The following is a 16,002-nucleotide window of genomic DNA, read 5'->3' as shown; positions in this document are numbered from 1 at the left end:
TCTGCAGTTTAAAGAGTGAAAAATTAAGAAAAAAATGGATTATGGAACATGTGTGTGCACATATATACACACAGAAATTTGACGAATAGGACACAGGCCGGTCAAATGTATATATTTTTTTTTATTGTTTTAAGTCGCATACAGTATAATCTGTCATTGGTGTCTATGTTGCTGCTTCACTGTTGTTTCCTTGCCCGTCTCACTGGATTACTGGTTCAGGGGTGGGCTGGTTGGTCCAGGTAAGTTCTGCTGACTTCACCAGATCTCTTCTGGCCAATCATATTCTCTGTGAACCTTTAGAGGGCTGCATTTTACGAAGACAATATGTTCATATGGTAAATATTCCTATCTATAGGGTATAGCAGCCACATTTGTGGCTTTTTTTTTCCACACAGTTGATACGGAAACAGATTGTGCAATAGACCAAGGAGAATATTTCAATTAAATTTGAATGTAATAATTTGACTCTAAACAACAAAAACAAAAAAAAAACATTAGTTCTGCGCAAGGTTGTTTCAAAAACTCAACAGTGCCATCTACAGTGTTTTTGTGGAAAAGCAATGCAATCTGGGAAGACTTTTTTTTTTTAAATAAAAAACAAAAACAAAACAAAAAACAACTACAAATCTAGCATTCAACTTTAATTAACTCAAGTCCAAGACATATGCAACCTCGTGCTAGATATGTAGTCTGCCACCTCGCGCCTTCTCCTTTTGCCACGTGTCTAGTTGTCGGAGGTGTGCTTGTCCTCTTCAAAACATATAAAAATAGGCATTTTCTTTTTAAAAGGTAGATACAGTGTCGTGGAGTTCTTGTTCACCGTTTTTGCTGTGACCCAGTCGGAGTGACAGAAGCATAAAGAGCACGAGGAGCGGCGGACAGGAGGTGATGGACAGAAAAGCTAGTCGTTTCCGGTCGAGCAAAAAAAAAAAAAAAAAAAATCATCTCCGCAGGGTGGCGTTGACGCACCCTTGAGGTGATAAATTAAAAAAAAAAAACAAAAAACAAAAACAGGTCTTTGACTCGATTCATCAATCATCCCTGCCCCCATGCCCCGCCCCCAAACAGCTCAAACGTCCCGCCTTAACCGAGCATGTCATACGCCAGTCAGCATGGAAGTGCATCGATTAAAAAGGAAGTGCAAGTACAGATTTTTATGCATTCATTTTGACTAGAGGAGTAAATTATTTGCAACGTCGCCCCGCCCGCCCATTTCCTCCCCAAACAGTCATTCTACAGGGGGCTTTCTGCAAAGGAAAACTGCTATAGTTGATGCTGTTTCTAACCTAAAAGTTATAATGCTCCCCCCCCCTTCCCTTATCTCAAGCTTTCCTCATTTCTTCCTTTAAAAGTTATCTCTGAGAGACAGCGTGTCGGAGCCACTTTCCTCCTGCTTTCAGTTCGCTACAGTCCACCGAGCTCGTCGCTCCTCCTCCTCAAACAGCGCCCCCTCTGGTCTTGCACGTTCCCTGACTTAAAAAAAAAAAAAAAAAAAAAAAAAAACTCACCTCAGTCTTGAGTTTCGCTGTGTTGCTATGAGGAACGCGGCGACGGAGCCGGAAGCGCCGCGACGTGACGTGACGTCAAGGTGAGAGGCACTACTTTAGTGCAACAGTCTCACGCACGCGATCACCTCGCTATCTCTGCATAGATAGCCCCGCCCTCCCCGTGACTGACAGGCCTTATTGAGTGTTGCACGGAGGGAAGCGCCATTAATTGCGGTCGCCGTGGTGACGACGCCCTTTGTTGTTGTTGTTCTTGTCGTCGTCGTTGTCGCTGTTGTTGTTGTTGTTGTTGAGGTAATTATAAAACACGCCGCAGCATGGACTCCAACCCTTGGAAACTCGCACCGTCTCCGGCGTCTCTGATTCTGTCATCAGAATTTTGGAATAATACTTATTGAAACCATAAGGCTTTACGATATAAATGCAACTCGGCCATATGATGGCAAAAGTCTTCCCGCGTGTGGAGGCGTTTCGTCCCCGGCCCACGTCCTTCCTAGCTGCTCTCGGAGGAGGTGGGCGGGGCCGTGGAGGAGGACCGCCGCCGGGACGCCGACTGGGGGCGCTCGGGGCTGTGTTTGTCGTAAGGCTGGAGCTGCACCTCCAGGAAGTCCCGGTGCTGCTGGCTGATGACCTGGCTGATGAGCGCCGGCAGGGCCTGCAGGTTGCTCAGCAGCGTCTCCAGCTTGGTCTCCAGCAGCGCGATCCGCTTCTCCATGTCCTCGCCACGCTCGTTCAGGTCCGACACCATGTCGTACATGATGTTCTGAGTCTGCAACGGACAGAGGAGGGGACGGGGGGGGGGAGCAAGGGCGACAGAGATGTTCTCAGCGGTGGTGCGCGCGCACAAACACACTCATGCACGCACATACACACACGCGCAATAAAACTGGAGGTGGTGGTGGGGTAGGGGTTGGGGTGGGCGTCAAATACATGCACAGATGAATGTTCTCTTCATTCTGCAGGCGGAGGCCGTCACTGTTCGGGACAAAGTTAACACAACAGACAAGGACTGAAACAATTAAAGGATTGTTGCACAGAAACAATGCGAACAGGCTCCACATGCATATTGAAAGCTTCAGTGCGGTGCACGTGTCTCCTCCTCCTCCTCCTCCTGCTGGATCCTTCACTAAGGCAATTAAAGCAGAAGTGGTTGGAAGCAGAGTCCTTTCATTGCCTGAGAATTAAATCCCTTTAATTTGCCTTTTTCACTCTTCAGAGTTTGAATGCGGGAGCTGCGGATTAGAGACAATAAGCATCTGCCGGGGAAGAGAAATGCGGCCTTGTTTCAGGGTGAAAAATTAAGCAAAAATGCAGAGGTGAAGAAAAAGTTTTAGGAGGATTAATCTGATAAAGTGGAGTGTTTTTTTCTATGGTGGTGTCGTGCTGCATCTTTCAAGACGTGCCGCCGTCTTCGCGTCTCGATGCGCTCGAGCTTGAAAACAAGAACGTAAACAAAGGTCAGTGGGAAAATCAGAGCTGTCAGACTGTTTTCCAAGACCTGCCAAGAGATGTCATGTTTCCCCGAGGACCAGGGCGCATTAGCCCACGACCTTGCTATAAAACAAAGAGCCCCCCACACCCCTCCTCCACCTCAACAATCATCTGTCAAACAGGCAAAATAAAATTAATAAGGAGAGAGAAATGAGGTGTATAGGCAGCAACATTCAGCCTTGGACTTTAGTCTCTACGCAGACAGTCGATGACACGCTGGGAGAAGCGGAGGAGGTGCGGGGACGATGGCGCCTGAGGGCGGCTGCTCAGTTTCCATCCAGCCCAGGATTAATAATCCCTGGCAGCCTGGGAGCGGCGCCATCCATCACTTACCTCGTGCTCCCCTGGTTTGAGGCGGGAATGATGGGACGGGTTGTTTATGTGAATCAGCGAGGAGCTAAAGTGGCGTCGCTGTCACCCTCCTCCTCCTCCTCCTCCTTTCGCTCTTTCACTGTGTTGCGACGCTCCCGCAATCTCATCCCGCACGTCTCGCCAGCGGATTTCTTGTCATGTTCGTGGCGGTTTCCGTTTTAAAATTTTAAAGGGACGTTTCGTCTCCCGAAAACCCGACACAGCCACAGTTGATCCAATCAAGTCTGAGGTTCCATCTTTGTTTTGTTTTGTTTTGTTTTTTCCCTAAAAGTCACTCTGATGTTGGTTCTGCAACACCAGAAAAACTAGATTATAAAGCAGAACAACAACATCTTGCTCTGGGGAATCATGACCAGGTCACTCGAGGGAAGCTGCACACCTTGTTGCGAGCAGCTTTATGTGCCTGAAGCCGACACGACCAACAGCTGCAGCCGAGGGTGATGCTCTTAATATTTATCCCACTGATAATTCCTGCATGAATCTGCGCTTGTGGCTCATATCGAATGGCTGGCTTGGGATTTCTTTAATTAATCTTTGATTTTAGTTAAGGCGCCGCTCTGCTACTTTGTTTGTTTGTTGTAAAATTAGGGGGGAAAAAAAAAGCAAAGGGGAGTTTTCAATCCCCCCCCCCACTGCATGTGAGCTGATGCCGTGACATCCAAACGAACACCTCTGATTCTGCACATGTGGCGTCATATACTACGTTAAGCTCCACATGCAAAGGAGACGATGCACCAGAAAAACGCAAAAAGAGTTTGCACGCCGACCCACTGAGGACGAGTCTGGACCTCATCTGTAAATCATTAAAAGCAACAAGAGGACATTAAATTGTGATGCCATAAAACGCTGGAGAGTCAGAAATGGTTGGGAGGGGAAGTGAGGTGGAGATGGGGTGGGAGTGCTGGGGGGCAGTGGTGGTGGTGGTGGTGGTGGGGGCAGCGGCCTGTAGAACCACAAGGGAGCAAACACCATAAATAAAGGATGAAACCAATGCAGCAGGAATACAGTCCACACGCACACACACACGCAGACACACACACACACACACACACACACACGCAGACACACGTGGTTATTGCAGCTCCACTCTGACCACGGCTGACACAGCTGGGGGAGAGTGAGGCTGACAGATTTAAAGGGGACGATTCCAAACTGCAGTTCTATCTGCCAAGCGGGCGACACAGAAGTTGGAACTCTGCCCCCCGGTGGCACAACGAGTGCGGCGGCCGCGTTAAACGAGGCAACAGAAAAATGGTGAAAAGAAAAGAAAAGAAAAGCAGGTTGGAGGAGAGATAATGGCCCTGGCATGGGGAGAGGTGGGGGTGGAGGGCGGAGGGTTGGTTTGGGGGGGGACACACGACACAATGCAATTTGAGGAATTTCTCATTGCACTGCAGTGGCGTCGCAGCCACCAGTGACGACGGTCTGTTCGCTGGGTGAGTCGACTCTGCCCACCGGGGGGCGACACTGCCCTCCTACGGCGGCAGGTCTTCGTGCACCCCTCTCTCTCTCTCTCTCTCTCTGTCTCTCTCCCAATGTCACGTCCCTCACGCTGCTGTTTTTTTTTTACAGCAGGAGGCAACTGAGCTGGAGCGTCGTTAGCTGCTGCCGCACATGACGCGCCGGTCCGGCTCCGACTCGACCGCCTTGGACTTTTGAATGTCAGACCACTCTCTCTCTCCCTCTTACTCTCTCTCTCTTTCTGTCTCTCTGCCTCACTTCTGGCTGAATCATCAGATCACAGTGTGTCTCCCTTCACAGGTTACTGTTTTTCTGCTGCGTCAGGCTGGCACCCTTCCCGGTCTTTCCCTTAGGTTTGTCAACTTCTGTTTAGTGCATCTGGAGACAAACAGGAGAGAATACGGTGCAGCACCAGTGCAGCAGCGGCGGCGGCGGCAACAGCAGGAGAAAAAAAAGCACACACACACACACACACACACACACACACACACACACACACACGCTCTCACCGACACACAGGAAACAATGCAAAACACACACACACACACACACAAACTGCAGCAGATACACAGACACATGAGGGAAGTGTGTTATTTTCCAGGCGACTGCATCCTCGAGGCTAGTGGTTTACCCTGGGAGGGGGAAAGAAAATCAAATCAAAGGATAAAAAATTAGTTGTGTTTCAAACCCGAGAGGTGAGAATCTCAGGTGAGCGCAGAGAAAGCACAGCCGGCGCACACATTCACGGTTTAAACACAGCCGCGGTACTGCCTGTCTGTTTATTTGACACCTGTAGACTTTGATCAGCGTGAGAGAACACAAGTGGCTGCGTGAGTGGGGGAGGAGGGGGCGGGAGGGGGAGGGGGGGGGGTCATGCATTGGACGTCAGCCACACACAGGGAGGGAGGGAGGTAGGGAGGGAAGTTATCAGGACATCAGTGGTGCGTCTTCATGTGCAATGCAGCAGGAGACTGTGGCTCTGTCTTACCTTTGCAAGGTCCACTAGTGAGTTTGCTTGGTCATTCAGCTTGCGTTGCTCCATTTTAACACTTCTCAATCTGAACACAAGACCATCCACAACCCAGTCAATCAACGCCGTCGTCGGCACGTTTGTTTGCTTGTTCACAACTGCGTTTTTTTTTTTCTTCTTTTATTTTGCGCGACGTCGTTATTTTGTGCACACACAAGGCATCCACACGGGAGAGCACTCCTAGGACATGCACGGGGGGGGATGTGTGTCGAGAATGCAAAGGAGGAGGTCGGTGGGGGGGGCGCTCCGTTTCATTGAGCCGCATGCAAGTGAGGGGGGAGGTGTGGGAGGGGAGGAAAGGGGGAAGGTTGGACTGGGCTGGGGTGGAGGAAGGTAGGCCTGCTACCTACCTACCTACCCGCCAGCCAGCCAACCCACCCAACCAACCCACCTCGCTGGAGGAGAGTCAGGGCAGAAATGAAGCGGGAAGAACCAACGTGGAGCCGCACGGACACGTAGAGGGAGAAAAAAACAAACACAAAAAAAACACGCCCACGGCGGGGCTGCGGCTGATCTCATCAACTTTGAATAATCCCGGCGCTCACAAATCAAGGGGATAAAACGTTGGTTTAGGGAAACGTGAAAGTTACGATGAATAAACATTGGAATCGGAATCACAAACAAAACAAAACAAAAAGAATCACAGCTCACTTGCGAGTGCTTTTGTTTTTACTACTAAGAATCCAAACTGTGAAGCCTGTAAAAGGGCACAACACTTCTTCTGCTCGTTGTGCTTCAATAATTCACTCCTCCTGTTTAATTAGGCCTCTAAACTGTGTATTTTTTCCCCCTACTCCTCGTCTCCGGGGGCTCAAAAACAGCAAGTGTGCAGTATTGTAAGCATGTCGAGCGCACGTGGTTCCCAGATATTAAAAAGAGTGGAGTGGGTTTTCTCCGCCCCCCTTCTGTTTCCTTCTGCCTGAATCAGCTACGCATTTTAAATTAGAACCGAGGGGCCTGATGCAAAGACAAACAGCGCGGCAGAGTCAAGTTTGCGAGAGCATCGGCTTTAAGCGGAATACCAATTGAGAGTGGCTAAAGCCGGTGGCCGGCGGCGGCGGCGGGGTGGGGGGCGATCATTACGTCTGACGTGGATTGACGGCAAAGAAGGGCGAAGATCAGGGGGGAGGAACAGGGGGGGTTGGGGAGGAGCCTCTCGGGGTTAATGACAGTGATCTGACGATAAGCCGAGATACGGCCATTGTCATGCTGCGCAGGCCGTGTTTGCAGGCAGGCGGATGGCGAGATGACCAATAAGATGGGGAGAGATGGGGAGGTGACCAATAGAGGGCGCCGAGGGCACTGCATTTAAAAATTGACGCTTTGGCGAGGGGGCGCAAGAGAGCGGCCTGACAGCTGCACCTCGCAGAGCGAAACCCTGAAGACAAAAAAAAAACATAACGGTCAGGACGAGAAAAAAAAATGCCTCTTGTGGTGCGAGCCGTCATAGCGCAGCAGAAATCATGATTTCTGACTTTGTGCTTGTTTGTCAGAAACAACCTCCGAAGCCCCGAATTACACGTCAGGAGGTTGGAAGCAAAACCCTGATAAGAAAAGGGCCGGGTTTCTAAATCCGCTGTGGCTGCTAACACGTCCGTCTTAACAACCTCCAACAGGTGGCGTTTTCCTCTCTGTGGATTCCGACAACTGAATCAGGCTTTTTCTGTTGTCGAAAGGAAAATGAGCGACTGAAAAAAAAAAAAAAAAACCCCAGGAGAAGAACTGGAGTAGTGAGGGTTGTGGGGGGCGCCGGCCGTCACTCCTCGCAGGAAGTTCTCCTTTTTTTCACTGCGTCTACTCGCTATCCATCATGTGGGAGGGGGAAAAAAAAGACCTCGCTAAGCTTTTTCGATACCCCCACTAAACTGAAGGCAATCTCACTTAGTGCAGCTCTATATTTCAAACAGCTGCCGACTTGCCTCTCGTCTGGCCGTGACCTCCGTTTACCTCGCAGCCGAGCGAAATGCTAATTTGTCTTCGAGACTTAATGGACAGGGCAAACAGCCTCTCGTGCTTCAGCTAACTCCCCACCCCGCCCCCCCCCACCCTCTCCCACACCTCCTCCCCTTTGTTACCTTCCTCCCTCGCTCGCCCGACCTCCCTCCTCGCTCGCCACTCCCACGTCAACCTGGCCGATGGGAAGTGACGGCGTTCCCAGGGGGCCGTCTACTGAGACACTCAACCTGACACTTGTGATCGCTTCAAACGCACCGCTCGGCACGGCGGGGAACTGTACTTTCCGCTCGGCCACTACAAAAACTACTGGAAAGGCTTAAAAAAAAAAAAAAAAAAAAGAAAAAAAGCAAAAAAACTAAAGCTGAATCAACTAGAAGGAGGAGACAAACTGAGGAACTGACACATCCTGTGATAGAAAAACAGCGCCGGGCCGGCTAGCTAGCGAGCTAGCTTGGTCAACTGTCTGAACTGGAGCAACCAGCCTCATCCCAGCGGAATTACAGTTGCCAGCATAGGATTGGACGTAGGCTGTTAAAGGGGTTCATTCAACATATTTGAGCAGTTTGGTTTTAATCGGATAATCCCTTGTTTTACAAGAACACTGCCAGTCAAAAGTTTGGACACAGCCTATGAATTCAATGTCTTTTTTTTAATTGTCATGGCTATTGACATTACAATTTATTTATTTCTCTTTTTTAAATATAGGATTTTGCACAGTTGTGTTTGGGCCACCCAGGCTGCCCACCGCCCGCCTACACTGCCACCGCCGCCCTTCCCGGGTCCATCACTGGCTGCGCGCCTGCTACGACATCTGGTTGCGACACCGAATGACCTCAGAACTGGAAAACTGTCAGTTCCTCTTTGCCGCAGACGTGCATGACAGCCACGTGTCACCAGCCCCCCCCCCCCCCCCCCCCCCAACCAGTCCCCTCCCGCCGGCCTTGAACACACCAGCTACCGTGTCATCCGACGGAGGAAATGGAAGGAAATGTGGCTGCGGATGTAGTAACAGGCGTAACAGTGGTTCCGCGCGCCGACAGATGACCCAGAGCCCTGTTTTTTTTCTGCCAGCGAGACTGCTGAGCGCTCTAACGAGACGTGAGGGATATTAAAAGTCTTGTTCCTGTGTTGCTGCTGCTGCTGCTGCCGCTGCAGGTCCGTCTCAGGCTCCAGTCGTCATCCTTCGGCGCGCGGGAGCACAGCTGATTGGAGTTTAATCAGTGGCTTCCCTGATTAAAGATCAAGATTCCCATCACATCCATGCAGAAATGGGAAAAAAAACCCCACCCTCTGTCGCCGATAATTGAAATTCACTCTGTCCGACATCTGCGGGTGTGTTTGCAAAAGTGCAGCAGCGTGTATCAGTCTCCAGGCACAGAGTCGTGTCTGCGCTGGTTATTAACGAGACTGAGTGGAGGAGGCTAATGGCTGTCTGATCACACCGACATGCTCCTCAGATTAACACACACACGTGCATGTGCGCACGCACGCACAAACACACACACACACACACACACACACACACACACACACACACACACACACACACACACACACAAACACACACACCCAACAACAAAAAAACTGCTGCATCTCAGAAAGAAACGATTCACCGGCCGGTGCGAACAGACGAATGAATTTCACTTATCGAATGAGGGAGTGCCAGTCTGTTTTTTTTCCTTTCTCGTCTCTCAAAGTCACACTAGTGGGTTGGAAGGCAAGCTCTCCATGGCATGCACACACAACAGTCGCAAGGTAGAAACTACGTGTGAGGCGAAGACTTACTTTCGAGCTCTATTGTCGACACAAACAGGGGACAAAAAAAAAACAAACAAAAGAAAAAAAAACAACAGAAACAACAAAAAAACAAAGGAAACATGAAGTAGACAAATGAATTAATACAACATCAGATCAAAAACATATTTTCATGATGGCAACTGCAGCTGCTGCTCGCTCGCGTCTGGCTGCTGGAACCCTCATCGCCGCCACCTGCGCCGCCTTATCTCGCCGCTTCCTGCCGCTTTGCTCTCTGCTCGCTCTGCAAAGCTAATCCCTCGTCTTCCTCTTTTTTTTTTCGGCCTCCTCCTCCTCCTCCTCCTCTTCTTCCTCCTTTTCCTCCACGCCAGTTTGCAGCTATCGGCAAAGGCGGCAAAATCAAGACGGGCCTCCTGTTGTGTCAACACTCGCCGACACGGACAGCAGCCCAAAGCGCCTTAGCTGCTGCTTTCACACCTCCTCGTCCTTTCCAACAGACGGATGTGGAGCTGCTGCAGCGCCGAGTCTGATTCCGATTTCTTTTTTTTTTTTTTTCCCGGAACAGGTCAAGGATGGCTGAAGGCCTGTTTCTCTTTTTTTGTCTGGCTTCCTGTCCTACACTCTCCTGTACCTCCCGTTTGTCTCAACTCGGCTTCGGGGCATCGCTGTAAACTCTAGGAGACGCCCCACTTCCTGTCCGACGCCACGCTGAGCGGCCGCCCTTGCACGCTGAGCCCCAGGCCCCCCCCCGCCCCCTCCCTCCATCCCTCACTCCCCTCCTCCCCTCCTTCACTCCCACCCGCCGCCACTGAATCCTGCTCCGTATGGATTTAGCTGCTCCTCAGAGGGATTTCCATTATTCGCCTCGTCCTATAAAAGGGGTGGACACGAGGCTTTGCCCCCCCCCTCCCAGACGCCCCCCCAACCCCGACCGCAACGGCAAGGACATAATGGCTCGACAAGGCAACCGAGACAAAAAGCTCCATTAAAGGGGAACAAATCTGGATGCGGGTTGCAGCAGCAGCAGACCGGTTTGGGCGTCACTCGACCTTGTAATTAAACATCCAGGCGTCTTTACAACACAAATGTGCAGGAGGCAGAGAGATTCACGAGCAAATCATAGCTGCACACAGGAGACCATAAAGAACCATATGCATACAGGAAAGATTTAAAGGGGAAAAGAATCACATAGGAGCAAATAAACACACAGAGGGAAAGGAGGACGGTCCTCCTCCACCTTCAGACACTGGAGCATAAAAAAAAAGCCACACAAGCACAAAATCATTAGACATCTGGCTGATTGTTTTAAAAGCAGCGCTGACTTGTGGTGACTCAGAGTTCTTTTCGGTTTTTGTGTTTTTTCGTTTTTTTTTTTCAGGAGAAGCCACAGGCTGGGTGTGAGAAAAGAAAAGAGAAAAAAAACAAACGCAGAAAAACAAATCGATGCTGTCCCGGAGTTAGAAATCACTCCCTGAGGGAGCTGCTGCACGAGGCGGCAGGACCAGTGTCCCAACCAGAGGCTGGAAGAGGTTTACAAACCCAAGTGTGCTGGTTGGCATGACACACAGCCAGAGAGACACACAAAAGTCAGTCTGACTGCGAAAGTAAGAAAGGAAGGAAGAAGGAAGGAAGGAAAGCAAGAAGAGGAAGAACAGAAGGAGGAAGTAGAGGAGGAAGAGGAAGTAGGAAGTGAGATCGATCTCATTCTGCAGAGAATTTTTCATTTCCAGCGTCTCTCTGTAAAACCTTCTGGCTTCTGAACGGCCGACAACCTCAGCGGCAGTTTCTCATCCTCGCTCGGCATTTCACTCACTTTGTCTTTTTTATTTTTTCCCCCCCGACAGATAAAATAACCAATTTTCACCCAGACGATTCTGACGCTCTTCCCTAATACAGACAGAGCAGCGCAGCATCTGGTGACTCAGGGGAATCATCTGCAATCTGCATATTTTACCACCGTTTGTTTACTGACGCAGGAGCAGTGGTGGTGGTCCCGATCCCTCCCTCCCCCGCCCCTCTCCCCCCTCCTGCGCACGCTGGAAGGTCAAGAGGTCAAGTCAAGTCAACCGGCACAGACATTTGCTACAGGTGTCAAACAATTCAGATTTCCGGTTCGCCTTTTTGGTCGGCGGACGGAGCGAACGCCCTGCTGCCCGGGTGGAAAAGGGGGCGTTAGAGGGCGAGCGGGCGGCTTTGGGTGGGGTCAGAGGTCAGGTGGGCGGTACCTACTGGTGGATGGCTTGGAGGAACTTCCTCTGGTGCTTCCTGACTTTGGCGTGGTCCATCTTGCGCACCAGTTTGGTGTTCTTGTAGATGAGCCACGTCTCCCTGAGAACGTTCGCAGCTGTGTTTTTCACCTGCGGGGGACGACGTAGAGGCGAAAAGTTCACACACACACACACACACACAGACACACAACTGTCTGATTTATAAGACACAAAGCAGATCTTTATCTCACTCTTTTTGTGAGCTGGGTGTCCATCATAAAATTGTGGACGTGTTTTTCAGCTTTGGTTAGTTCCAGTTTCTTTGCCACGACGGCCACCACCAGGGCCGTGCAGCCGGCGCCCTGTCGGAGCACAAGCACAAAACGACACAAAAACAACACCTCTTTATCACATCCTCCAGCAGCGGGTCTCACTCACTCCGCTCTCACCATGATGCCGGTCAGGAGGCAAACTCCCTTCCCGCAGTACGTGTTTGGGACCATGTCCCCGTATCCGATGGTGAGGAAGGTGATGGAGATCAACCACATGGCTCCCAGGAAGTTGCTGGTTATGTCCTGGTTGTCGTGATACCTGCAAATACATTTTTAAACACAGGTTGGTTGCGTCGTACGCACGTGCGTGCACCTGTAAAGGCAACCGTGTTTTCTTCCCGCCGCCGTGTCCATGGAAACTCTGGTGACATTTAAAAGAAATTGTCAGCCTGCTGGTGAATTCAACCGGAATCCCTGTAGCAGTGGAATCCCAGCGTGGCCGTGTGTTGAAATGTTATTTAAAAAGGAAATATTAAGGGGGGAGAAGAAAACATGGTGTTGATGCAGCCATTCAACTTCACCTGAAACAGCGACGTTGGAACACTTTTTTTTTCTCGCATTTACGCGGGAGGAGATTTCACAAGAATTACATCCTTCAAGAATTCTGAAAATTCTCGGGGGACGAGACTTTACGAGAATTACGGTTTATGCGCTTCACAGAATTCAATGGAAACACCTGCAATCGCAATTGTACTTTGTCGAAATTTTAGATCACTTTTATTTTGCGAAAAACTGTCACGGAAACGCAGCTAGTGTGGGGATGAGTTTTGTATGAATTTGGCTGGCTTCCATAATATTAGCATTGGGCAAATTTTTTTCCCCTCTGCGAAATCCCAGAGCTGTTACTTGCATTTGGACCATGCCAACAGAGGATTCAAGGACGTAGCACTGAGTGGAGAACAGGTGCAACTGAATTTTTTCTTAGTTGCAAACTGCCCCAATAAAGAGTGACACACGTGAAGAAAAAGAATGAAGAGCGTTTTGAAAAACTGAAGCCGTGCTCTGACCCCGCAGATCTTCCTACCCTGCACCAACGCAAGCACGCACGTGCGTGCGCATATACAGTATGCGTGTGTGTGTGTGTACATTGTCTATTTTTAGGCCTTATCTATGTTTCATGGCGGCGTGCGGAGCAGCAAAGCGTGAGAAAAGCGATCCGGGCACCTTTCGCAGGCTCTCACAGTCCACGCGGCGATGATCCACAGCGAGATGGTGAAGACCAGCAGCACGGTGCCGGGGCAGATGGTCATGAGGGTCTTCATGACGAAGCGCGTGTTGAAGTTGATCTTGTTGAGGGCGCCGATGCTGCGCGACGAGGCGTCGGTGAAGAGCTTGCTGTGCAGCAGCATGACGCGGGCGATGAGGTACAGCCGCAGGAACATGGGGATGGACAGGATGATGTCCACGTCGGCGTCCGTCTTGGACGGCACGTAGGAGTAGGCCAGGCGCGCCGTCCAGGTGAAGGTGTAGTTGCCCGGGATGGGATGGATGGCGCACACCAGGATCTCCAGGCAGATGAAGAAGATGCGCTCGTAGGTCATGGCTATCCTCCAGTCGTCTGCTGCGTTGTCCACCATAAATAACTGCAAGGAGAGGAGCACGGTCAGGCCGGCGGAGGCTGGAAATCGCCTCACATTTCCATCAGGGTGACACAGCAATCTACAGGAAATCATTAAAGCCCATTACACAATAAGTCAGAAGGAGCCCGCCGGCTCGTTAAATCACGTTTTTGTGCCGCGTGTTTGAAGAAGGTCAGCAGCTCGCCTGATGCCTGATTCTTTTTTTTTTTTAAATCCCTCCTCCTCCGCCCATTTAAGTCAAATGATGCATCGGTACGTACGGGAGAGCGTGAGGTGCATTTTTAAGTCATTTGCAATAAAACTAAATTGATCCAGCACACAGCTGGAAGGAGGGGGAGTCATAGAAAGTCAGTGGAAAGATAATGAATAACTGTGATGATGGGAGGGGACGCAGTCACTGGCTCAGGGGTGAATCACACACACACACACACACACACACACACACACACACACACACACACACACACACACACACACACACACACACACACACACACACACACACACTTGTCCAAGGGTAAGTCTGAGGAGCCCTCATGGCCCCAAAGAGGCGACTCTGTCGGTTCACTGCTGTCATGTCCTTGCTGCCGAGATGCATTCAAAGAAAAAAAAAGAAGAAGAAAATACTCGTCGCACGGGTCTCGTCATTGAACTACGAAAGAGGATTAGGGCCACAAGAAGAGAAAAAAAATAATACAGGAAGGAGATTTCAGATTAAATTTTCATTTCAAATTTCAAGTTGAGATTTCGTGTAAAAGAAAGGTCAAAATTTTGTGAAAAAGTTGACGTAAAAAAGACAAAATTTCATGTATAAAGTCAATACTTTGTGAATAAAGTCAAAATTTTGTGAAAAAAGTTGACGTACGTCAACTTTAATCTCAAAATTTCAACGTTATTCTCGAATTGGAAACTTAGGGGGAAAAAAATTCTATCTTGATTTTTTTTTTCTCTTCTTGTGGCCCTCATCCTCTTCTGTATTGAACAGAGTGTGGATTTTAAAGGCTATGTTTCTAAATCACACACGCCAGCAAAAAAAAAAATGAGCGGGACGTCGTCCTAAATCACAGATCACATGTTGCCGCGTGCAGCACATGAATGTAAATCTAACTCGCACTTTTGCAAGCAATTACAGGCAGCGCTGTAAATCAGACTCGTCTTCTCTGCTCTGCTCTGCTCTGCTCTGCTCTGCTCTCACTGCACATTCACTATCTGCACTTTGTCACAGCTGCAGTTTGGTTCCCTTGTTTTTTGTTTCTGCTCTCTTTGGGATTTTTTTTCCTCTGGACAGTCTGGGACACTAGTGGGCACAGACAGTCGAGATTCACCACAGCGGTCAAATAAAGGTGATTGTGATTCTTCAACTCATTTGACTGTTTGAAAAAAAAAAAAAATCTCCGTTAATAACCGACTAAAACTTTCCGCTGTAGCCAGCGGCAAGATCATTTAATCACCTCCCATCAAAAACAGAGGGAGGAGGAGGAGACTCTCTGAACGCTGCTAAAAATAACGCCTTCCCCGAGTCTGTTTATCTCACCAAAAGATGCAAACGCACACATGGTCACACACACGCGCACACACACGCACACACAACAAAAAACAAAACGGCAAAAAGTTGTGACACAGGCGTCGGCGTGCACAAAGGCCCCCTTCCACCTTCAAAGCCTCGGCGCTGATGAGAGCATCTGGTGGAAGCAGAAGGTGGGACGTTCCTCCGACTCAGAGCTCACCTCTGTTCTTCCTCCTCCTCCTCCTCCTCCTCCTCCTCCCCCCCTCCTCCTCCACCGCCTCATCCTTCCTCTTCATCACTTTCAATCCCATCCATCCAGGCTTATCTTCAGCCCAGATGATTCGCTGCCCACAGCGTTCAAAAACCAAGCGTCGGCTGATTTGCTCTGATCACGTTCAAAGTCAGGAGAGATGCACAATCTCTCCCTCTTTTTTTTTTTTTTGCTCCTCTCACATGGATTTCATCTTTAAGGGGGAGTAAATGCCATCCACCTGCGCTGGCGGCTCCTACACTTGTCCAACAATACTCCCCTCCCCTCCTCCACCCCCCGCCACAGCACACACTTTTTTTTTTTTTTTTTTCATTTGGACGCAGAAGGCTGATCTCCCTGAGTGGCTGCTCCGCCTCCGACCACTAGATCACCTCCAGGTCCTGCCGCTCGTGTGCAGGCCATCGCAACCAAGGCGGTAGATATTTCACAAAGCGCTGCAGTCAGCAAACACGGCTTCCAGCTTTCCTGACGGCTGTTTTTCTGTTGCCAAGAGAGACGAAGCTGCTCCGACGGCGGCGGCAGAGGAGGAGAAAAG

The 16,002-nt window shown here is 49.9% G+C and overlaps 1 protein-coding gene across 4 annotated transcripts in view; it reads right to left on the bottom strand.

Annotated features, from left to right (window-relative positions):
• Positions 1 to 96: 96 nt before the first annotated feature.
• Positions 97 to 16,002, bottom strand: part of kcnn2 (potassium calcium-activated channel subfamily N member 2) — a 28,654-nt gene continuing 12,748 nt past the window's right edge. For 2 of the 4 annotated variants that reach the window (XM_076044914.1, XM_076044912.1), the window contains exons 3-9: positions 13,274 to 13,692; positions 12,227 to 12,368; positions 12,029 to 12,139; positions 11,800 to 11,927; positions 5,818 to 5,887; positions 1,509 to 2,274; positions 97 to 970 (exon numbers count right to left, since the gene is read on the bottom strand). In XM_076044914.1, the coding sequence (XP_075901029.1) occupies positions 1,999 to 2,274; positions 5,818 to 5,887; positions 11,800 to 11,927; positions 12,029 to 12,139; positions 12,227 to 12,368; positions 13,274 to 13,692 (1,146 nt within the window). In that variant the 3' untranslated portion in view covers positions 97 to 970; positions 1,509 to 1,998. Of the gene's footprint in view, positions 971 to 1,508; positions 2,275 to 5,817; positions 5,888 to 11,799; positions 11,928 to 12,028; positions 12,140 to 12,226; positions 12,369 to 13,273; positions 13,693 to 16,002 lie in introns of those variants that run through there. The other 2 variants (XM_076044913.1, XM_076044917.1) reach the window with 2 other exon arrangements.

This window comes from Nelusetta ayraudi, unplaced genomic scaffold (assembly GCF_046127955.1).
Source record: "Nelusetta ayraudi isolate G7.1 ecotype Tasmania unplaced genomic scaffold, CSIRO-AGI_Nayr_v1 ptg000083l, whole genome shotgun sequence".
Taxonomy (NCBI): Eukaryota; Metazoa; Chordata; class Actinopteri; order Tetraodontiformes; family Monacanthidae; genus Nelusetta; species Nelusetta ayraudi.
The sequence above is the reverse complement of the archived record's forward strand: the minus strand, read 5'-3'. Positions and strand labels throughout refer to the sequence as shown.